This window comes from Colletotrichum siamense (assembly GCF_013390195.1).
Source record: "Colletotrichum siamense strain Cg363 chromosome Unknown KSG_Cg363_contig02, whole genome shotgun sequence".
In the NCBI taxonomy this organism is placed as follows: domain Eukaryota; kingdom Fungi; phylum Ascomycota; class Sordariomycetes; order Glomerellales; family Glomerellaceae; genus Colletotrichum; species Colletotrichum siamense.
Window position 1 is genome coordinate 3786529 of NW_023501015.1, and position 21815 is coordinate 3808343.

A 21815-nucleotide genomic window follows, 5' to 3' on the forward strand; every position below is an offset into this window, starting at 1 on the left:
ATAAACGAGACATTGCTGACGAAAGAAATATTCCGTATGGAATTCTTGATGACGCCATTTTTACTGATTTAGTGACAGAACAAGCAGAGAATGTGAATGTCAGAGTAAGGTGTTCGATTGTAGCCTCTGTCGTCGTCTGCATTCACTGCCCAATACCTTATTTATTCAGTTGCCTGGCGATAATAGAAATAAGCCCAGTTAAGGGACCACTAGCAAAATATTACCCCCTGAGGCTTTGTGACCATCCTTGGCCATTGGAGTCGACATTTACTGCTCTTAAATCAGTGACAGACATGCACCAGCGCCGACTTCGGTCCGGTTGGCAATCGGCAAGTGGGACGAACGCCCGCTAAGCATCGACGCTACTCCCAGCAGAACACTAGACATCAAGATTTGATGTTCTCAATTGAGTCTTTCCTCTATGATGACCCAATCCTCTGACTACCAAGAATGGCCAACATGAGTCATGGTGCACTTCAGGAAGGAGAACTCAGCGCGAGCGGTGCACTGTTCCGCTGGCCATCAGATACGATGCTTCAGGACTTCGCAAGGCCATGTCAATGCTAGATCATGCATCTAGACGGTAAGTCTGGAGATCTAGTTGAGGCGAGAGTCATGATCCACGGAGTCCCTTTAGTGTTTGTCCGTCAACCACATGATCAGAAGAGCATCGTGCACACTCAAGCCATGGTTGCATCAAAGACTGAACACAAACCGGACACTTATTTGACGAACGGATTACTATGCAGCCTCTACCACAGGTCAGCTTCCGACACAGTGTGGGATGTAACCCCGCACCTTCCAACCGACCCCGCGATGCAGCGTTCCCACACGCTCGGTGAAAATCCCTGTCGGTAGCTGATCCGTGCTCCACGACCCCTGCGAACGGCCTGCTTCCCTGCCTCCGACTTGCCTCCGATCTATCACCCCCAAATTCTCCTCAAATTTTCCCAGTGGAACTTGACACACGGTGAGTCAGTCCGTTATCTGTCCGGCCATTGAACCCCGAGCTCACACTCAAGTTCAGGCTGAGAGCTTCGTCTTTTTTTCTGATCACGAGAGCAATTGGTTGTTCTCGCAATTGATCAGAGAAGATGGCGTCTCGTCGCCTACTTTCCACCTCACTATGGAGGGCCACCCAGGCACCTCAAGCGGTCCCGCTCGCTGCCGCCGCCCGCTGGAGCTCCTCTAGCAGCTCGACCTCGGCCATCGCATACAAGGCACTTCGACGCCGCGCCGCTCCTCTCCCCGTCAGCGACAGCCCGCCGGCATGGTCCGCCCAGGCCGCCGTCTCCAACATCCTCTACGAGACGCCCTCCCCGTCGATGGCTCCCCCGAAGCGCCATATCCTCAACTGCTTGGTCCAGAACGAGCCCGGTGTGCTGTCCCGCGTCTCCGGAATTCTGGCTGCCCGCGGCTTCAACATCGACTCGCTCGTTGTCTGTAGTACCGAGGTTGAGGATCTCTCGCGCATGACCATTGTCCTGACCGGACAAGACGGCGTTGTCGAGCAGGCCCGCCGCCAATTGGAGGATCTCGTCCCCGTCTGGGCCGTCTTGGACTACACCAGCGCTGCTCTGGTCCAGCGTGAGCTTCTGCTTGCCAAGATCAACATCCTGGGACCCGAGTACTTCGAGGAGCTGTTGGCTCACCACCGTGAGATCACGGCTGCCGACGTTGAACACCCCGAGGGCGCCATCGAGTCGCAAAGCTTGGAGGAGATCGCCAAGGACTTCCATCCTAGCAAGTTGGCTGCTTCCCAGGCTCTCCGCCACAAGCACGAGCACTTGAAGTCCATTACCTACTTCGCTCACCAGTTTGGTGGCAAGGTTCTGGACATCAGCACCAACAGCTGTATCGTAGAGATGTAAGTTGACCCCTGCTCTTGATAAGATGCCTTTACTGAGAATCCCGCAGTTCTGCTAAGCCCACGAGGATCGACTCCTTCCTGAAGCTCATCGGACCCTTCGGTATTCTTGAGTCCGCCCGCACTGGCCTGATGGCCCTGCCCCGTTCGCCGCTGTACGGCCCGAACGAGGAGACGATTCTTAAGGAGGCGGATGAGGTTGTTGACGCTAGCCAGCTTCCCCCTGGTTAAGAGACAATATTTTAGGAAATATCCGGCGTTGGTAAAACGGTACTGCCATCTTTCAATGCTACTAAGTTACTACACAATCTGTACCATTTTTGAAGAACGCCTCGCCTTTTTCTGTGACCGTGCAACGCCAAACCTGTCCCATTAGATCTTGCCCTTGTTGACAACGAAGCCCTCGAGCGCAGCTGCGTGATTATTAGTGTCGAGTTTGTACGGACGAGGGCACGATACTCACAAACTGCAGCCCACAAGCGGTTCTCCGCCTCAGGGAAGACGAGAGACCTGTCACTGTAGAAGACTTCGTCGTGCACCTCCTCAGGATGACGAGGCAGGCAGTGCATAAACTTCCAGCCTTCCTTAGCACCGCCACGCTTGGCCAGGTCGTTGGTGATCTGGTAGCCAGCAAATGCCTTGAGGCGCTTCTGTGTCTCAGCCTCCTGACCCATAGATACCCAGGTGTCGGTGACAAGGATGTCGGCGTTCTTGATGGCCTCCTCAGGAATGGTAGTCTCGCTCAGCTTGCCAGGAGAAGAAACTCCGTTGGCAGCGGAGGAAATGACAGCCTTCATGGCGTTGGGGATGCCATAGCCGGTAGGAGAGGCAACGGCGATGTCAACTCCCATCTTGACACATCCAATGGCGAGATCGAAGAGAACATTGTTGGAATCACCAATCCAGGCAACCTTCAATCCCTTTACACCAAGGTCCGCCTTGTCGGAAGTCTTGGAGGCGGGGAAGGACTCGTGGATGGTCAAAAAGTCGGCGATAATCTGCAGAGGGTGGTAGTCATCGGACAGGGCGTTGATGACTGGGACGCTGGAATCCTTGGCCAGTCCAGCGACGTCGGAGTGAGGGCCAACACGGGCAACCATGCAGGAGGTCATGGACGAAATGACTTTTGAGGTGTCATACAGAGACTCGTTGACCTATACGGGATTTAGTCTAGTGTCACTCGGGTCCAAGGACTTGTGCTTCTCACTCCAAGCTGAATGTCATCCTTGCCAAGGAACATGGGGTGGCCACCCATCATGGCCACGGCAGCTTCTGTCGATACACGGGTACGAGTGCTGCGCTTGCTGAACATCATGGCAACAGTCTCGCCCTTCAGGCCTGAAGCCAGAGCCGGGGGCACATTGCCGGACTTGACGGCGGTCTTGTTGGAAGCGGCGTTGCGGACGAGGGTAGCGAACTCAGCCGGAGTGAGATCCGCAATGGACATCAGATGACGGGGACCGGCCGATTGTGAGTAAGCCCGGCTCTGGAGGCCGTTGAAGGCTTGACGGGTGACACGGAAAGCAGATTGCCTCATGATGGGTGATTCAAATGACTCGAGCTGGCTGGGTGAGAGGAATAGAAGCTTGAGACAGCTGCGAACGGATTCGGGCTGATATGCTGAGGCCACAGATATTAAAGCAAGCTTCTGATAAGACGGACTCAGTAAGTTGCCGATCTCAGTGAGTCGCGGTGGGAGTCAATTGGTGTATTTAGAAAGAAGGTTGAGTCACTGTTGGATAGCTTCAATGAAAGACGATAGCTACACGAACCCCACAAGCCCTTCCCGCGCAGGTGCAGCAAACTCGGACCCATTCAGACAGTGCGCGGTTCTCACCGCTTCACACCGAAAATTTCGGAATCGCTCTCCAGACCCTGCAAATTCAGCGGGCTGTAGGGCAGACAACGATGCGGCTCACAGCGATGCTACAGGCGGAGACCTGACAGCGGGCAGCTCATGCAGGAGCCCAGACCGGACCGGTGAAACGGCCGCAACCGGACCTGCGCGCCAATGCCATGCGTGCTGGAAGCAGCAGCTGTCAGCAGCTCGACGGCGCATTGTGGAGAGGATTTTCAGTACAAGACACGGCTGAGGAAATGGTTGCGGTGCTGCGCAACGCTGCGCATGCGTGCCTGAGGAGGAGGGTGGGCCGTGCATATCCTGGTCAGGCACTCCAATCCAAGCTCTCAAGAAGGGAACATGATCCCCATCCCCGCCCCGGGCCATCCACACTTCGGCCGTCCCCTTCGACCTAAAGGTTCCCTGTGGCCAACTCACCCAGCTGACTAGACCTCGTCTCATTGGTTTCAGGTGACCTCTTCGGCTCTGCCCTGTCTCTTCAGCAGCACTGCCAGCCCAGCTGCGCTTCCCCAGGATGAACCAAGTTATTTGACATCATCACCCATTACGAATCCCGAATCCCTGGGCAAGATCGGAAACTCAGCTGCCCTTTCCCTCTGCATCCTGTAACCTTTTCCCTTTGTTAGTCTTTCTTGTCTCCAATACCACTGGTCTACGGCGATGACGGCCATCCTCCTACGATAATCCGCCATTTACACAACCAGAATCCCCCCCGATTCGCAATGTCCGACGAAACTGAACGAACACCGCTCCTGACGCCCAAGGGCAAAGGAAAGGCGGAAGACGACTCTTCGATGTCCGAAACGGCGCCGCTCTTGTCCGGCTCTTCTGGAACTCCTAGATACGACGGCGAACGAGACGACCCCGACAAGGCGAGTTTCTGTTGCGAAATCTGTCGAAGTCCTCAACCGCCACCATCCATTTCCGGTGCCTCGCTCGCCGGGTCGCATTCATCGCACACATCGCTCAAGGAGAAGAAGAGCTCCACGCCATGGGCCTCCATCATTTCCATCGTCGTGCTTGCGACGCTGGCCGTCTGCATCATGCTTGTGGCTTTCTTCGTTCCGGCAGCAGTGGAGGAATACGCTAAGCAGGCCGCTGTAGTCGAGCCAACGAATCTCTCCCTCGAGTCCATCACAACCAATGGCGTACGGGCTCGCGTGCAGGCCAACTTCAAGCTCGACGGGTCCAGAGTCCAGGATCCCACCTCTCGAAGGATAGGAAAGTTTACGACCTGGATTGTAAGGGCGCTTGGTACCGAACAGACCAAGGTCGGCGTCTACCTGCCAGAGTACAACGACGTTTTGCTTGGCACCGCCGTGGTACCGCCGCTTTCAATCAGCATCGTGGACGGTCAGACTACCAAGGTGGACTTTGTCGCCGAGTTGTCGCCCGGAGATGCGGAAGCGTATCGAAAAGTCGCAAACGAATGGCTGGATGGGAAGCTCGATCAGCTGAAGGTGCTCGGAAAGGCCGATATCCCACTCAAGTCCGGAATCCTCCCGCTCGGAACCCACGCGGTCAGCGAGATCTTGACGTTTGAAGGTCAATCACTCTATCGCTCCTTTGCTTCGTTGTATTTTGGAGAAAAAGTTCTGCTTTGAATTGATCACGCTTTGCTGTATTTTTGCTTAAACACACCAAACTAATACCTTGTATAGCGAAACAAATACCCTCGCTGCCGACGTACAATATCTCGAGACTCAACTTCCGAGACGTGCCAGATTCCGATGGACGATCAGCCGTTGGCGCCGACGTTGCCATCACGGCGTTCAATGAGTATCCAATCAGTCTTGATGTGCCCGAGCTAGGATTCGAGGTTCTCATCCCTAACTGCAACTCTTTTGACCCCTACATTCTTGTGGCCGACGCCACCACCGAACCCCTCACTATTAGACCGCATGCCGAGGTCACCGCCAACGTATCGGGTATCATCCGAGAGCTTCCCAAAGACCTCACGAGGGTATGTCCCAATTCGAAGTCGTCACCATTGGACAAGTTCTTGGACCAGTACATGCATGGCGAGGCTGCGACTGTCTACGTTCGTGGGCGGAAGGTTCCTGATTCTAACACCCCTGGCTGGGTCGGAGACATCTTGTCAGAGATTATGGTACCTGTGCCATTCCCCGGCCAAGGGTTCGATAACCTCATCAAGAGCTTCTCTCTTACCGATGTGAATTTTCAACTCCCTGATCCGATGGCGGACCCGGATGAGGATGACGGAAACCCCAAAGTTTCCGGCACTGTCCAGGTTCTCGCCGGTCTGCCAAAGGAGATGAATTTCGACATCAACGTGACCAACATGCGAGCGACAGCCGACGTCATGTATCAGCACAGGAAGCTCGGAGAGCTGAACCTCGAGAAGTGGCAAGCTGCCAACTCTACCAAGATCGAAGACGCTAAGAAGAAGGAGCCGCTTCTTAAGATCACCTCTCGCGTCGAGAACGCCCCTTTGAACATTACCGACGGCGACGTGTTGACAGACGTCATGCAAAAGCTCCTCTTCGGCGGAAAGGAGGTGATGCTTGACGTCAAGGCTGGTGTTGACATCAAAGTCAACACGGCCCTCGGGAATTTGGTCCTGAAGGACATCCCTGCTGAGGGCAAAATCCCAGTAAAACGTCCGTATTAGCTCTTGATGCTGTTCGTCTTATCGTGGGTTGTTTTCTTATGTCCCTGCCTGCCAGCGCGATGAGTCCTGGTTACGGTAGAGCTGACTTCTGGCAGCCTTGCCTGGCAAAGCGATCGGCAGCGTTCGTCCACAGGTTGGAGACGTCAAGATAATCGACACCTCTGAGACGTCACTGACGCTAGAGGCGTTGGTTAATATCACAAATCCCACGCCGTACTCTGCCTTTGTGCCATACGTCAACATTCACATTGTAAAGGATGGCACCATTCTTGGCAGCGCCACGGCAGAGAACCTCAACGTTGTTCGGGGTAACAACACCAACATGGTCGTCACGGCCAAGTGGGATCCCACAACCCACGGCGACGCTGGTCGCAGGATCGCCAGCGATTTAATATCTGAATATCTTTCTGGACGCAACGTCACATTTGACGTGAAGGCGCACCGGGGAACTTTGCCATCGGTCCCCATCATCGGCGAGGCCTTGTCTAAACTCAACATCACTATTGCCGCCCCCAAATTAGACCTTCCTGGAGACGGGGACGAGGAAGATGGAAAGAAGAAGGGTCACTTCATTAGAGACGCGACGTTCCACGTATTGTCGTCAACAGCGACATTCACTTTGGTATCCCCGTTGACTTACAACACTATTTACGTCGATTGGGTAAACGCGACGGCCTACTACAACCACACTGAGAAGGTCGGCCACATATTGTACGACCTGCCCTTTGCGGCACCGCCAGGTACGTCGGAAACGCCGAGGTTGCCTGTGGACTGGTCTATGGGATCAGTAGGCTATGATGCCGTGAGGAAAGCGATCGGAGGCGCTTTGAAGCTCGATGCCAGCGCGAATGTATCGGTTCGGATTGGTAATTGGAGGGAAACGGTCTGGTACGAAGGCCAGGGAATCGGGGCGAGCATTCGTTTGTAAGTACTTTTGGGCTGGGTTTATGGCGTTTGGGTGTCAACAACAACAAATTGGGCGGCGGTAGCGCAGGAAGCGCAAAGAAACGTGAATTACACGCGAAAATGTACTAGATGAGTCACATGGCTGCAGTCACACTAGACTCATCAGTCCCTTGAGTATCAACAAGATGTTTGCAACAAGCTGTTTGAAAGTAAGACGCCGAATACTTGTTGAAGTCGGATTCATCGAGGAACAGGTAATGACCTGTTGAGAAAACACCGTTAACAAGCGGAAGTGGTCAACCAGTCTCCGGAACAAGATTAAAGGCCCGTTGTTTCCAGTCGAGAAATGCTGCTGGCGATCACAGTGCATGGGCACAGTGTGGTGTACACTTGGCGTCAACGTCCCACCATTGAACCTCCATCGTTCGTCAAGCAATCAAGAATCCCATCACACCTCAAACTCTCGGCCGATTGAGTAGCTGTACGAGTTCCGACTTGTCAATTGCCGGCCAATCATTTTCCACATCACAGAACAACAAAGAACTCGAAAGGTCTGGAGCTGTGCCCTTCCAGCCTTCGATCACGAAAAACCCACGCCAGTTCCCCCCCTCCCCAAACCGGACATCAGAACATATCTCGCCACGAGGCCGAGATCGTCAAAACTGGCCGCCTACGGTTAGGAAGCATCCCAGCTACCAGGAAAATGGCCGCCTTCTCCCCGTACGCCCCGCGCAGGCGCCGTTCTCCACGCGTGGTCATCACCTGGGTGGGCGTCTGGCTGCTCGTCGTCACGTTGACGTGGTGGTTCGCGACGCGGCGCTCGGCGGGGGCAGCCGAGATGGCTTCATACGCGGACGCGGTCATCAAGGGGAAGGAGATCCCTCCGGAGGCCGGCGGTGACTGATTTTCTTTTTTGTCTTGATATCTCATCTCACGGACCATCCCTTGTATCGATACCAATTTTCCTTACTTCTTCGAGTGTCTTACTAGCCGGGAACACAGACACAGACATGGGCGTTGGAAAGCTGTCACAGAAGCATGGCGGAGGGGGGAAAGAAAAACGACGGATGATCGGCGCCAGCTTCTGGCCCCCTCTCTTCTGCCCCCACGATGGGACAGGGCACGGAGTTATTTGATCGCGGGATCAAGATTGGTGTTGCAGGAATGAAAGATGCGGCGTGTGGCGTGCCTGGCGCGGCCTGGAATGTCACGATTGTGACGTCGGGCTAGTCACATCATTGCGGCACCGGGTTGTCCCCCCTCACTTGGTCCAGACACAATATTTCCACCGAGGGGGCTTTCACGTATTCTGGAACCAAGGAACGCCGAGATACGGCCTTGTCAGACATCGAAGGATCGTGGGGTAGCAAGCTGCGAGGATTGGGGGGTTAAAGCCTTCGGGGCGGGCAGGATTGGCATGCAATTAGGTTCGCAGAGCTACCGTTTCCTGGAGATTAGCCTAGGGGACGAAGACTGGAATTTCCAAGGGAGGCTCAGACCCGGGTTTCTGGGGGAGCAGGGCGACCAACAACGCTTCCTCATCACGATCACCAGGGGCAAGTGGACTGTCTGGCTGTCAGGCGCTTTTTCTTGTTTTTGATAGTGGTGTAGCAGCAGGGAACCGTAAACATCTCAGCATCGTTTCTTTATCACACACTTCTTATTATATTGAACACAGTTACACAACAACAGCTTCCCTTTTTTCCACTGTCTTTCTCTACGCACGTGTGTCATCCGGACCTTTTCCCTTCATTTTACCGTATCTTTACTTATTCCCAGCGCGGCGTCAAAGTGAGCAAAAGCCACATGGTACATAAGGGCCCTTTGTCCTAGTTTCGCCGCTTCCAGGATTAGCAGCAACTCCCCTCGGACTCAGCCAGCGCCTCGCGCTTCTGAAACGGGAGAGCTAAGAAGAACGGCAGTTACGAAGCGCAGGAGTGGCTCAAGCCTGCTTCAAAGGCGGCGGCGGTCAAGCGGGAAAAAAAGGTTCAGGCAAGTGTTCGTTTTCGATCGGCGACGCAAGCCGCGTGGGCTCGCATTTACATGGAGTCGAAAGGTGAAGCCATACATTAACCGCCGCTCTTCCCGAGCAGCTGGAAACTCTTGGCCTGGTCTTTTCAACTTACCATTCCATCTTAGCGCGCACCTATCTCGGGTTACAAGAATACTCAGCGTGACCACTACAGAGAACAGGAGCCGTCCGATATTCCAGCCGACACTCCTGGAGATTGTCAAGACTCGTTTCCACCGGAAGCTCACACAACCACAACATGAACGGCCTCGGCATTATGAACATGGACATGAACGCCCACGGGGCGGCCGTCGCGCGGCCGAGCCCCAGCATGCCCAACCTAAGAGTCACACACGCCGACGCCCTCGCCCAGGGCTGCGGCCGCAAAGACTGCTTCCACGACGCAGCGTCCCCGGACTGCGAGCTGCACGGCAACCTCGTGAGGGACATCATCAGATCCCGCCGCGAAGAGCGCCGTGCGAGGCTGCAGCAGAGATGTCGCACACAAAGCAGCGAGGCGCTGGCCATGTCGGCTGCCGCCGCGGCCGTGTCGGCGACCAGAAACGTGACGCCGCTGAGGCGGCAGTTGAGCCAGAGCAGCACAAAATCCGAGAGTCCGAGGTCGACCATCTCGTCGGACTTCTCGCCGTGCGTGTCACCTTTGATGGAGGATCTCATGCTCGAGGTCACGGATGCGATTGAGAGCAGCGGGACACCGCGTGAGGTCACAATGCTGCCGCAGAGGCGGACGGCGTATGATATGGACGAGATTTACAGGCTGATTGACGAGGCTCAGAGGGAATACGAGTGCCTCGCTCAACCACCCATCGCAAATGCGCGGTTTGATGCGACGGCTCAACCGGGCTGGATGAGAGAAGATTGCTGGGGAAGTTTGACGGATCACTCATAGTCGAGTGGGGGCACCAGTAGTAGAAAACCACGACGACAACAAAGAGCCACTTGGCGCCGAGGTCCGGCTGAAAGGTAGCCGGCCAAGGAGAATGCACGCAAACGAAGGAGTACACTCATACCCAAATGGATGGAGCAATGTCAGAACGGGACCTCACCAGTTGGAGTCTGAAGGATTGCGAATTGTGTCAGCATGGAATAAACCTGATCAATCTTGGAATTGTACATATTAAGGGTATGCACCTTTTGTCCTGGTCCTCATCACCCTCCCAAACCCCGATAGCTTATTGTAATCGAACACCGGCCTCGCGCCGTTTCGCCGCTGACGAACTCATGTTTGCATTCTCGCTCGAGTCGAGGACGCTCTGCGCCTCGCGTCGCTTCTCGTCTTCAATCTTCTTTAGTCGCTTGTCGGTCTTGCCCTTGCCGCTGCCCTTGCCGTGGAACTGGTGACTCATGTGCTTGAACGCCTCCTTCTGGTCCAGAGTTCTGCCGTGATCGTCAACGTACTTGAGCTCGACGTTAGGCTTGTATCCCTTCTTGAAAAGCTCGTCGACGGCGCGAGACGCCTGCAACTCGCGGTGTGCGTTCGCTTGTCGAGCACGCTCTTCCCTATCTCGGGTGGACATGGCATCGAGGCGGCCGCTGTTTCTGTCGCGCTCACGTTGCATCCTGGCACGCTCATCCTGCTCTCTTTCGATGCGCTTCTTTTCTGCCAGGAACTCGCTTCTCTGCCTCTCGCTCATATTCAGCTCGGCGCCGTGCGAATCCTTCAGGATGCCACGCTCTCTCAGCAAAGCCAAAGCAGAGCCAACACCTGCGTTGATCGTCTTTTCCTCGTCGACTCCTGTTGTTGCGATGTCTGTAGATCCCGCTCTTGCTCTATCGACAGACTCCTCGCGTTCTGGATGTGAGTCGTCGCCCATAGGATGGTCCTCATCATCGGAATCATCCATTGCTGTGACGGCCTCCTCGACGGCCTTCGACTTCTTCGGCTTGCGTTCCTCCTCCTCATCAGGCTTCTTCAATGCCGACACAAATTCGGAAATCTCATCAATCACCACACCGCCGCTTTGCGCCTCGTTGTCAGGTTCGTCAACCTGTCCTTTCAGTTGCCTCGCGATGTCCTCGGGGCGAGTCCTCTTCCTCTTCTTCAAAGCGCTCTTGCGCTGGATTGCTAGAGAAGCCTGTAGGTCTTCGTCGTCGACAAAGTTGTCATCCTCGACTTTACGCTTCTTCTTGAGGGCAGTTGCGCCGGAATCGACATCCATCAGATCGTCCTCGGCTGCTGCCACATCAGTAGGGAAGATGTCATCCTCATCGACCGGCTTCTGTCTTGTTGACTTGGACTTCTTCTTCTTGGGCTTCTTGACCTTAATCTCGGAAATGTCGATGTAATCTGAAGTGGGGGCGTCCTCTGCAAGTCAAAGTTAGCTCAGCACACGCTTGCTGCGGATAAATGGGCCAATACTTACGGACGACATCATCTAGGTTGATGCTCTTCAGCATCTTCGCCTTTTCCGACGCCTCTCCCAAGATATCACCCAGCTCTGCTATCGCACCGGATCCATCGAGTGTGAATTTCTTTGCCTTCTTGCCGTAGATCTCGTCGTCGTATTGTTGAAGGATACCGCGCTCGGCCCCATCGTCTGTCGCATGAACGTCGTACGCTGGCTTCTTTTTCTTCAAATCTAGTGTCTCTTGCAGCTTCTCCCGTGCCTTCAGGTCCAAGTTCTCTAGCTCATCACCGTCCTCCTCGTTTTGATCGATAGTCGAGTCCTTCAGGGTCAAAATCTGCTCGTCGCCATCGAGAAAGTTATCCAGCTCGTGCGCCACCTTGACTCCAGCCAAGTCCTTGGACGTGTACTCGATTGCCGCGAGTGCAGCCGCTTCAGCAGCAGCCTGCTCCTCCTCCAGCTTCCTCGCTTTCTCGATAGCCTTTTGCCTCTTCTTCTGCGCCTTCAACCAGGCCTTCGCGTCGACGTCGCCTCCATCATCTTCTTCACCAAGACCCTTGCCTTCCAAAGATGCGAAACGCTGGGCAGTATCACGTTCCCTCTTCAGGGCGGCTGCGCGTTCCTCCCGTTTGCGCCTCGCAGCTTCGGCGTCGCGAACCTTTGTATAATTGTCGTAGGCCTGCGCCTGTCGGCTTTCGAGTGTGCTGGGTGCTTCCTCGTCGTCGGAACCAGATCTGTCGCGCTGCGATTCAGCAGGTGCGGGAGCGGCGCCAGGCACAGGCAAGGGCTTCATGCCCAGCGACACGCGAATGCGGTTCGTCTCCTCGATGGTCGCAGCGTCCATCTTGGCGGGGGGAGGATGATAGACTGAATGGGTGGATGATTAGAATGGCGCGCTCGTGGTGACGTTGGCTAGAGGTGCGGCAATCCAGTGAAGTTGAAATGTGGATTCGCAGATCGGTTCAGAGCTTGGAGATTATTTGGGTACACCAAGGCATCTTGAGCGGACCTTCTTAGCAAGGCTGGGAATGCTGAGGCCAGTGCCGGCGCAAGACCCACCCATCGTGGCCAACCAGAAAAGTCTGCGGCTCATCCAGCCGGACCCGCCCTAGTGATCTGGACAACGCTTAGCTAATCAAGGTGGGGCGCAGATTTAGTACATATCGCAGCCTTGTGAATTTTCTTTCCTCTCTCTTTTCCTTTCTTCAACAAACACGGGTCTGTGTCCAGCGATCCTCTTCCCGTCCGCGGGTTAGAGTTGATTACTGCGACAGCTCGATCACCAAAGGAGCCATCAAATTCTCATGATGTCAATCTTCCGATCGACAGATCCAAGAGAGACCGGTCTTTGGGAAGCCATGTTCGCTTCGGCTTGAGCGTGGTGGAACATTGTACTGGGGACGTCATATTCCTACCCCTTCATCCGAGATCGTCGATCAATGAGGTTAGGGAAAACCATGACTTGCCCAAATATTTTCACTCGTAGGTATTTTTCCTGTGATCGTCCTGGCGCAGATTTTTCAAAACTGCTGTCTGCTGCTTGCTGTTGTTGCGCCACCGTGATTTCCTCCCATCTCCAGACGGGATGGCGTCTAGAATGGCATGACTTTCCAAGTCGTAATTACGAGCCTTGCTCGAGCATATGCTCTGTCGTGATTGCGCCCAGAGCGCATCTGCTCATAGACGAGGGAGCATGCCCATCCAGAAGGTGAAGTTCACGACGTGGTTGCCCGGTCTGGTCAAGTGCAAATTTTGCGCCTGCTCCTTCCTCACCAAGATCCCCGTCGCGAAGTGTAAAACGCTTCACAAAACATCAGGGTCGATGAGCACATGAAAATTGCTACAAGCAGAGCTGTCAGATTTTTCTGCGGCCAGTTGCTCGGCGCATTCGTGCCTGGCGCTGTCATCCAAGCAGACCATTCCGCGATGGATATTGCACCTGCATCAGGGTGCCCACCCTTCCGCTTCCAGATGGCATCAAGGTTTGTCGGTTACGGCGCAGATCCCCGTTCTGGGTATCCCGGCCGGCCGTCAGAACGGTCGAGGAGTGGGAGCTGGCCGGTGCGGGGTGCATCCCGTGTGATCTGGGGTAGCTGTTCGCACATGTGTCGACCTCCTCCGGCCCGATATCAACAGGAGACTCCGCCCTGCCATCCATCACACATGCTGCTCGACACTACTGCACGGTAATGGTGAGGGTGTCGCATAACGCTCTGTCCGTCTTCATCCAGGCATTCTCCGAAATGACGCAACTTTGGGTCTTCGAACTAGTTAGAAGGTCTTGCGTGTACTATGTACACTTACTACACAGTGACAGCTTCAATAGAGCTCGTGCAACCAGGTGTTGAATCCGCTCACAAAATCCATAACCTCCGTCGTCATTCAGCTCCATCCCCTCGCACCTACCAGTGTAGGTTAGCAAGACACAAGCTAAAGTATTTCCCTAAGACGAATTTGGCGATCAAGCCATGCTTGACGTGTCTGGTCATTCGATCAGACTAGGCCTCGGGACGGGGGTTGTGCGGGGGAGCAAACGCCCTTGTCTCCTCCACCTCCGCAACCCCAACCTCATCTCATCTGTCCGTCATCACAAAACCACCAATAACACACTCCAGTTCCTGGCGGATAGGACCGAACGGCAAGGTTGTCTGATCTGCTTGCCGACATCATTCGGACCCCTGTCGCCATTTCTTGGTCTTGGCCGAGTTGCCCTTTGGAAAAGCAAGCAGTCTGGCCCACGTGCGCCCTGTGGGATACCGTAGGAGCCGTAGCTGAGTGCTACCCTCCCAGCAGGACATAACAACTCCCGAAATTTGAGGGGAAACCAACGAGACTGAAGTCATAGACAAGGCCGGAGTGCCGATCGAATTCGGGGGAGCTGTTGGGAGCAGAAGGGGCTGTTATTGTCAGTTGGGGCAAAGTTTTGGGTAAGATGGCTCGCTGATGATGGTCTGAGAGGACAGAAAGTTGGTTCTGAGATGGTTTGACCGACATGAGTCCACGATCAGCACTGAAAGGGGGCAATATTGGATCAAGAGGCTAATGCAGGCCAACTTGACAGCTCGGTGATACTCTGGCATTCGGGCCTTCAAGGCACATCGGATCGAACCACCCTGGACAGAGACCCTTTTCGTGCCCCTCGGCGGGATATATAATCACCATGGTTTCCCTTCAACATGTCATGTCAGGGGCACTGGCAATCAACAAAACCGAAATCACCCAGCCCATCATGAAGTTGTTCACTTCTGCCCTTCTTCTCGGCTCCATCGCCACCCAGACTATCTTCGGATACCCTGGGGCGAGTGTGATGAAGAGAGATGTTGACTCCTTCATCGCCACGGAAACCCCAATTGCCCTTGCTCAGTTGCTTTGCAACATCGGTCCCAATGGGTGCCATGCAGCTGGTGTGAGCTCTGGTATCGTCATTGCCTCCCCAGACAAGACCGATCCTCCGTGTAAGTGAACGCCTGGTCTCCTCAGAGTTTTTGCGAAGTCAAGCTAATCCTCATAGACTTCTACACCTGGACTAGAGACGCCGGCCTCGTGTTCAAGGCTGTGGTTGACATCTTCACCAACAGTTACGACGCAAACCTGCAGACCAACATCCAGAATTACATTGCCTCTCAAGCCCGCCTCCAGGGTGTGTCGAACCCTTCAGGAAGCTTGAGCGACGGTTCCGGCCTTGGCGAGCCCAAGTTTGAAGTGAATTTGGCCCCTTACACGGGGGCTTGGGGTATGCCAGAGAAACTTTAAGACACATTACATACTGACAGCTTTAAGGACGGCCTCAGAGGGATGGCCCGGCTCTTCGTGCAATCGCAATCATCGGTTACGCCAAGTGGCTGGTTAAGAACGGATACTCCTCGACCGCTTCGTCTGTTCTTTGGCCCGTTATTCGCAATGACTTGAACTATGTCGCTCAGTACTGGTAAGGAGTGCAGATGCTGGCCCCAATGCTTGGTGCTAATCCGCTTCTAGGAACCAAACCGGCTTCGATCTTTGGGAGGAGGTTCAGGGAAGCTCTTTCTTCACAGTTGCCAGCCAACATCGGGGTAGGTAGATCCAAGGCTCACCGATTGCTCGGCGCTAACATTGGACGCAGCTCTCGTAGAGGGCAGCGCACTTGCCAAGTCATTGGGCCTTTCTTGTAACTCCTGCGATGCCATTGCTCCTCAGGTTCTGTGCTTTCAGGGAAGATTCTGGTCTCCATCGGGTAACTTCATGGTTGCCAACAGTAAGCTCAACGTTCCGAATTCCGGCCGTTAGCGGTGGCTACTGACACACACAACCCGAATAGTCAACGGCAATGGCAGATCCGGCAGAGATGCCAACGTTATCCTGGCCTCCATCCACAACTTCGACCCGGCGGCCGCCTGTGATGCTGCCACCTTCCAGCCATGCAGTGACAAGGCTTTGGCTAGCCACAAAGTTGTAGTCGACTCTTTCCGCACCATCTACACCATCAACAACGGCATCGCCCAGTCCGCTGCCATCGCTGTCGGCCGCTACCCGGAGGACAGCTACTACGGTGGTAACCCCTGGTATCTTAACACATTGGCCGCTGCCGAGCAACTCTATGACGCTCTTTATGTCTGGAAACAACAAGGCTCCATCACGGTGACCCAGACTTCCCTGGCCTTCTTCAGAGATCAGCTCGGCTCTGTCGCTCCTGGCACCTATGCATCGGGAACCTCGACGTACACATCGCTGATCAATGCGGTGAGCGCCTACGCTGATGGCTTCATGAACGTGGTCGCAACATATGCCCAGACCAACGGCTCTCTTGCCGAGCAGTTCTCCCGAAGCAACGGACAGCCCCTCTCAGCAGATGACCTTACCTGGTCGTATGCCGCGTTTTTGACAGCTGCCCAGAGACGTGCCGCTGTCATCCCTCCTGGCTGGGTTGGCAGTGCTACTTCTGTTCCTGGCACCTGCGCGGCCACTTCCATCGTTGGCTCCTATACGAGCGCCACCGCAACCTCTTTCCCTGCCAACCAGACTCCGGGCACTGGTGTGCCGCCCACAGCAACGACAACTGGTCCTACTCCAACTGCTACCTCTTGTCCCGGCTCGGTGCTCGTCACTTTCAACGAGAGAGTCGTCACGCAGTTCGGCCAGACCATCAAGATTGTTGGAAACACTGCCCAGCTTGGCAACTGGAGTCCAGGCAGCGCTATCTCTCTTAGTGCTTCAGGATACACGTCTGCCAACCCTGTGTGGTCTGTGACGATCGAACTGCAGGCCGGACAGGCTATCCAGTACAAGTACATCAATGTCGCCAGCGATGGTACTGTGACCTGGGAGGCCGACCCTAACCATACTTACACCGTTCCCTCGTGCACCACAGCGGCGACGAAGTCTGATACCTGGCAGTGATGAACGTGTACTTGAACTTCGGCCTAGCTTGGCATATTTGGATTTGGATCATAGGTACAAACGGAACCCCTGTACATAGTCGGGAATAAGTATATGAGCAGTAAAACGTTATTACTCGGCCTTCTCTGTCGCCCTCCGCTCGAGTTCTGTAATGATGATCTCGATGGTCCATTCCAAAGTCGCCTCCATGTCGATATCCAGACCCTTGCCGAGCTGGGCCTTGATATCCTTTTCTTGCAAAACCTTCTCGTTCAGCCTACCCTCCACATTGCCCTCTTCAAACAACCACTGGTGCGCTTCAACATAATTAGGCCAAACAATCTTGTCAACATAACCAGGCGGGTCCTTCCAGAAACCTTCCAGAGTGACATAGCCATCGCGGGCCTCGCGCCGTTGTTGTGCCTTGGCTCGGCTGACCAGAAGAAATAGCTTGATGTCGATAAGGCTCATCGTAGTCTCCATTTCCTTGCAGTACAGAAGGAAGCCGTCGAAAAGGCAAACTCTCAACTTGCCCTCGGTGAAGATGGCGTGTCCGGGCTGGCCTGGTTCCAGCCAACGGCTGACCCTTGCTTTCATGGCAGCAATCTTTTCATCAGAGACTGGGCACTTTCCGACAGAGTTTTGGTCCTCCTTGGAGTCTACGAAAGGCTATTCAAACCGTAAGTATATTTGAGAGCCACAACTCTTTCGCAACTCACTGGAAATGTCCCATTTTCACGGATATGAGTAAGGGCCTTATTCATGTCAGGCACTGAGATGGCCTCAGGGCAGTCCCAGTCGAGGAGCCCATTCTTCGTGGGGAGCCTACCGGATTATGTCAGTCAGATAACGATATCAGACATCAGAATTTACTTACTCAGACTCCGGCTTGTAAAAGTCATCTTCGTGGAGGATAAAGGTGTTGGGGAAAATATCTCGCAACAAGCGAGCCAACGTCGTCTTGCCGCTTGAGGAGCAGCCGCTGAGGCCTATTACCACGTTGTTGCCCCCGTTCATCGTGAAGGATCCTTCTGATATGAGAATCTTGACAACGGTTAGCCAAGGCACTCTGACGTAGAGTTATTTTAAAGAGACTGTCTATCTTTTGCCGCCTATCTTCCCTATGTCACGCGACATGTGTACATACCAACGACGACGGACAGTAGACTTGCTGACAGAGGAAGCAAGCGGTTTCTTATGAAAAGAGAACAATGAGGCTCTTGACAGATAAATAGTAAGACCTACCAAGTGAATGTAAAGGCGGGTACACCCAAATATCGCAGTCTAGACAGACCGCCTCGTAGATATGTAAGCGGGAGATGGACAGAGCCAAGTCTTCATCCAAGATGACCACTTGCAGTAGCTCAGATCTCCGAATCAACCCCCACCATGACCCCTCCCTCGCACGGGCAGAGATTCAATGGTGGAGACAACCGCTGAAGGGCTCCCTGGCAGCTGTCCAGGTAGACCAGGGGGGTTTCAGCCACACACGGGGCAGCAGGCAAGCCCCTGACGTGCGTCATCCGGCCAGGCACAGCGCTGTTCACTGCAGCAGCATCTCCAATTGCATCTGCCCACAAAAAAAGCTCGAGTTCATCCCAACTTTCCGCCGTCTCCCAGCGCCGTTATCTCCCAGCGTCCCGTCTCCCATCGTCGTCGTCGTCTCCCAGCGTCGCTCCCCCATCTCGAGAAAACCAAGAACGCCAACAATGGCCATTCACGACGCCACCACGGGGCAGAGCGCTGCCGTCATCACGACAACCCTCGTTGCCTTCCTTTCAGGATTCATGCTCGGTGTCTACACGATCCGCGGCTACCTCATCTCCCCTGAGCTGCGCGCCGAAGCTCGCGCCAACAAGGAGGATCCCATCGAGAGCGAGGAATCTGATATCGACGAGGACGATACCATCCTCGATCACGCGCCTAACTGGTCCAATGCCGAGGCCGCCGACGTTCGTGATGGTCTGCGCCAGCGCAACACTGCTGAGAAGAAGGCCAAGAAGCCGAACCCGGAGAAGGCACCGCTTGCTGATTCGAATGAGGAGTGCAAGCTAGTTCTTGTTGTCAGGACGGATCTGGGAATGACCAAGGGTACGTTTCCCCCCCAAGACCAGAACCCCTGCTTGTATCTCGAAGCTTACAAACCATTGTTCCTATAGGCAAGATGGCAGCGCAAGCCTCCCACGCAACCCTCGCATGCTACAAGTCCCTTTCGAAGGCCGCCACCCGCGACCCGTCTTCTGCTGCCGCCAAGATTCTATCCCGCTGGGAGCGCCTCGGCCAGGCCAAGATTGCCGTCCAGATCAAGGATCAGAACGAGATGCTCGAGCTCATGGGCAAGGCGCGCAGCTTGGGTATCACCGCCGAGGTCATTGCCGACGCAGGCCGCACGCAGATCGAAGCCGGCAGCTTGACCGTGCTTGGCGTCGGTCCCGCGCCGAAGAGCCTGGTCGACCAGGTCACCAGCCACCTTAAACTGCTGTAAACGAAAATGGAAGGAATCCGTATATGGATATCAAGACTTGGCACGAAACATAGACTTCAGGGAACATACATGAAATGAGCGTAATGGCGTACGGTATACAAAAGTTGGCGATGGGCTTGATTGTATTTCACATAGCATGTGGGCATTAGCTGTCTCATCGATGATTAAAAAGTCCAATTTGGTGAACGTTTCAATGACGAAGAACTCATCACTGCCAGTCGATCTTGAGCGTGTTCGGTACAATAAATCGTCCCAGTGTCGGGTATTCATGTTCACTAAGGGAGCAAATGCCTAAACGCCTCTTACATGCAACCAACTCCCGGTCCAACTTTTCACTTTTACATAGACCGCCCATTATTCCTTGCGCGCAAATCTCGACAGCGCCGGGCCCAGATCCGCCTCGACTTCCTGGTGCTTCCTTTCTCTCGCCTTCTGTCGCTCCTCCCAGATCGCATCCACCTTCATTCTCTTCTCGTCGATGACGTTCTTCTTGCGCTGCTTCCTCAGGTACTTGCTCAAAGCGCCGCCCTTGCCTCTCGCTCTCTTGCGGATCTCCTCTTCGATTGACAGGGGCTTGGAGTCCAAGTCCTTCTCCTCCCGACGCTGCTTCTCCGACCTCAGATCGATGTTGCCAATGTAGTTGGGATCCAGGGCAATCATCTCGGGCTGGAGCTTGTTCAGCAGGCCCTTGACTTCGGCCTCCTGTCTCTGCTTGGCGGTCTCGAATGGGTTGACCTCCAGGGCGTCGAAGTTGGCCTCTCCGGCGCCAGGGACGATGATGGACGAGAACCCCTCGTCGTGACCCATGCCGAGAACATCCTCGAACGGGCACCACCTCACCCGCTCCATGCGCTTGCCCTCGCCACCCCACGCCATATAAGGGCTCTGCACCTTCTGCTGGACGGGCTCGTTCTTGTTGAAAAGATCCTTCCAGATGCTGGTTTGGGTTCCCCAGCCAACAGCCGTAAGACCGGTGTCGGAAATGGCCACCGATGACGCGGGTTGCCTTGTGAAGTAGCTGTTCACCTCCCTGAACATTCTGATATCCCAGACGGCCATTTTGCAGTCCTGACCGGTCGAGACCATGTAGCGACCTTCCCTGTCGATGGCCATTGACCGCACAGGGCCTCTGTGAGCCAGCAGCTTGACGAGAGGCTCTGACTGGTTGGGCGACCACAAAGTGACCGTGCCGTTCTGGTGACCGACATGAAGAACGGCGTTCCAAGGGTTCTGGGTCAGCGATGTCGGAGGGCCGAGTTTAGTGGGATACTCGGCGACGATGTTGCCGGTGGAAACGTCCTGGTACTTGAGCCAGCCAGTCGCCGCCTATAACAATTAGCAAGGTCCAGAGGAACAATTCATCAGCTGTACTTACCACTGTACCGAGGAGGAAGTGGTAGGGAAGGAATTCCATATGCGTGACCTCCGTATGTTTCCTCAAGCAGTGGATCTCGACACCATTCCTGTCGTAGATGTAGGTATACTTCTTCTGCGCAGCAGCGAAGAACTGGTTGTTGTGAAGCCATCGCACATCCCTAATCGTCTCACCAAGCTGGATCTCGCAGCCCAGCTTGCCTTCCCTCCAGTCGAACGTCGCGACGTGACCCTTGCGACCCGCCAGTAGCAGCTCCCTTCCATTGCGAGTGTACTCGCCCAAGTACGGTCCAAGTTCCTCAAGCTTCAGCTCAAAGCGCTTCTGAGCCGTCGAAACAGCAACACCCTCGCTAATGTCGTCCTGGCGAACCTTGTACGTCCTCTCAAGCTCCGTCTCGGCCTCGAGGAACCCGCCGGTGTTCTCGAGCAGGATCTCGGCATCCTTGGCCTTGTTGGCGGCATCGCGGTACTTGTTCTCGAGTCGCGACAGGTTGGTGCGCAGCTTCTTGTCCTTGATGTTCTTGACGTTGACGCTCTTGCCGCGGCCGTACGCCTTGTTCGCCTCCCTCTGCCGGCGGATCCTCTCGAGCTTCTCGCGCTTCTCGCGTTCCTCTCGCGGGACGAGGGCCGTACGCTGCTTCACCTGGACGGCGCCATTGTCGTGTGTGTTGTTCCGAGATATCGTCTTCGTTTCTGCGCTGTCGATCTCCATATTGGGCGACGCCGTCGTGGTCGGATGCGCGTGTCTTGTGCAGATGCCGTCACGGGGGTGGTAAAAACAGCGAGACCCGGAATTGAGAGATCAGCAGCAGCAACTTTTGCACCATGTACCGGGCGGTCCAGCAAAATTTCTTTATCTTATCGGAACACTTTCCTCGCACTGACATTCCACTGTCGGTGACGGCATCCAATTGGCGCAGACATTTTTTAATGGGGCTTATCGATAGCGCACAAGTGC

General features: G+C 54.8%; 10 protein-coding genes across 10 annotated transcripts; 6 read left to right on the forward strand and 4 right to left on the reverse strand.

Annotated features, from left to right (window-relative positions):
• Positions 1-1094: 1094 nt before the first annotated feature.
• On the forward strand, positions 1095-2098 carry CGCS363_v002952 (Acetolactate synthase small subunit; the record flags this gene model as incomplete). The annotated part of the gene is made up of 2 exons (XM_036634801.1): positions 1095-1867; positions 1918-2098. 2 exons carry the CDS (start codon positions 1095-1097, stop codon positions 2096-2098), a joined length of 954 nt encoding a protein of 317 aa, XP_036499779.1.
• A 141-nt stretch (positions 2099-2239) lies between these two features.
• Positions 2240-3404, reverse strand: CGCS363_v002953 (Ornithine carbamoyltransferase; the record flags this gene model as incomplete). Its single annotated transcript, XM_036634802.1, has 3 exons — positions 2240-2280; positions 2331-3021; positions 3075-3404. The coding sequence occupies 3 exons, from the start codon at positions 3402-3404 to the stop codon at positions 2240-2242; spliced, it is 1062 nt and encodes a 353-aa protein (XP_036499780.1).
• Positions 3405-4450: 1046 nt separating this feature from the next.
• CGCS363_v002954 (uncharacterized protein) lies at positions 4451-7288 on the forward strand (the record flags this gene model as incomplete). The annotated part of the gene is made up of 3 exons (XM_036634803.1): positions 4451-5273; positions 5390-6349; positions 6456-7288. 3 exons carry the CDS (start codon positions 4451-4453, stop codon positions 7286-7288), a joined length of 2616 nt encoding a protein of 871 aa, XP_036499777.1.
• A 681-nt stretch (positions 7289-7969) lies between these two features.
• CGCS363_v002955 (uncharacterized protein) lies at positions 7970-8170 on the forward strand (the record flags this gene model as incomplete). Its single annotated transcript, XM_036634804.1, has 1 exon — positions 7970-8170. The coding sequence occupies one exon, from the start codon at positions 7970-7972 to the stop codon at positions 8168-8170; it is 201 nt and encodes a 66-aa protein (XP_036499778.1).
• Positions 8171-9536: 1366 nt separating this feature from the next.
• On the forward strand, positions 9537-10187 carry CGCS363_v002956 (uncharacterized protein; the record flags this gene model as incomplete). Its single annotated transcript, XM_036634805.1, has 1 exon — positions 9537-10187. One exon carries the CDS (start codon positions 9537-9539, stop codon positions 10185-10187), a length of 651 nt encoding a protein of 216 aa, XP_036499775.1.
• Positions 10188-10470: 283 nt separating this feature from the next.
• Positions 10471-12487, reverse strand: snu66 (U4/U6.U5 tri-snRNP-associated protein snu66; the record flags this gene model as incomplete). The annotated part of the gene is made up of 2 exons (XM_036634806.1): positions 10471-11603; positions 11662-12487. The coding sequence occupies 2 exons, from the start codon at positions 12485-12487 to the stop codon at positions 10471-10473; spliced, it is 1959 nt and encodes a 652-aa protein (XP_036499776.1).
• Positions 12488-14803: 2316 nt separating this feature from the next.
• On the forward strand, positions 14804-17019 carry gla-1-0 (Glucoamylase; the record flags this gene model as incomplete). Its single annotated transcript, XM_036634807.1, has 6 exons — positions 14804-15098; positions 15155-15376; positions 15424-15571; positions 15622-15695; positions 15746-15877; positions 15941-17019. The coding sequence occupies 6 exons, from the start codon at positions 14804-14806 to the stop codon at positions 17017-17019; spliced, it is 1950 nt and encodes a 649-aa protein (XP_036499783.1).
• Positions 17020-17130: 111 nt separating this feature from the next.
• nrk1 (Nicotinamide riboside kinase) lies at positions 17131-18015 on the reverse strand (the record flags this gene model as incomplete). The annotated part of the gene is made up of 3 exons (XM_036634808.1): positions 17131-17667; positions 17718-17823; positions 17876-18015. 3 exons carry the CDS (start codon positions 18013-18015, stop codon positions 17131-17133), a joined length of 783 nt encoding a protein of 260 aa, XP_036499784.1.
• A 692-nt stretch (positions 18016-18707) lies between these two features.
• CGCS363_v002960 (Peptidyl-tRNA hydrolase 2) lies at positions 18708-19483 on the forward strand (the record flags this gene model as incomplete). Its single annotated transcript, XM_036634809.1, has 2 exons — positions 18708-19089; positions 19158-19483. The coding sequence occupies 2 exons, from the start codon at positions 18708-18710 to the stop codon at positions 19481-19483; spliced, it is 708 nt and encodes a 235-aa protein (XP_036500683.1).
• Positions 19484-19837: 354 nt separating this feature from the next.
• Positions 19838-21569, reverse strand: utp7 (putative U3 small nucleolar RNA-associated protein 7; the record flags this gene model as incomplete). The annotated part of the gene is made up of 2 exons (XM_036634810.1): positions 19838-20809; positions 20859-21569. 2 exons carry the CDS (start codon positions 21567-21569, stop codon positions 19838-19840), a joined length of 1683 nt encoding a protein of 560 aa, XP_036500682.1.
• Positions 21570-21815: the final 246 nt, after the last annotated feature.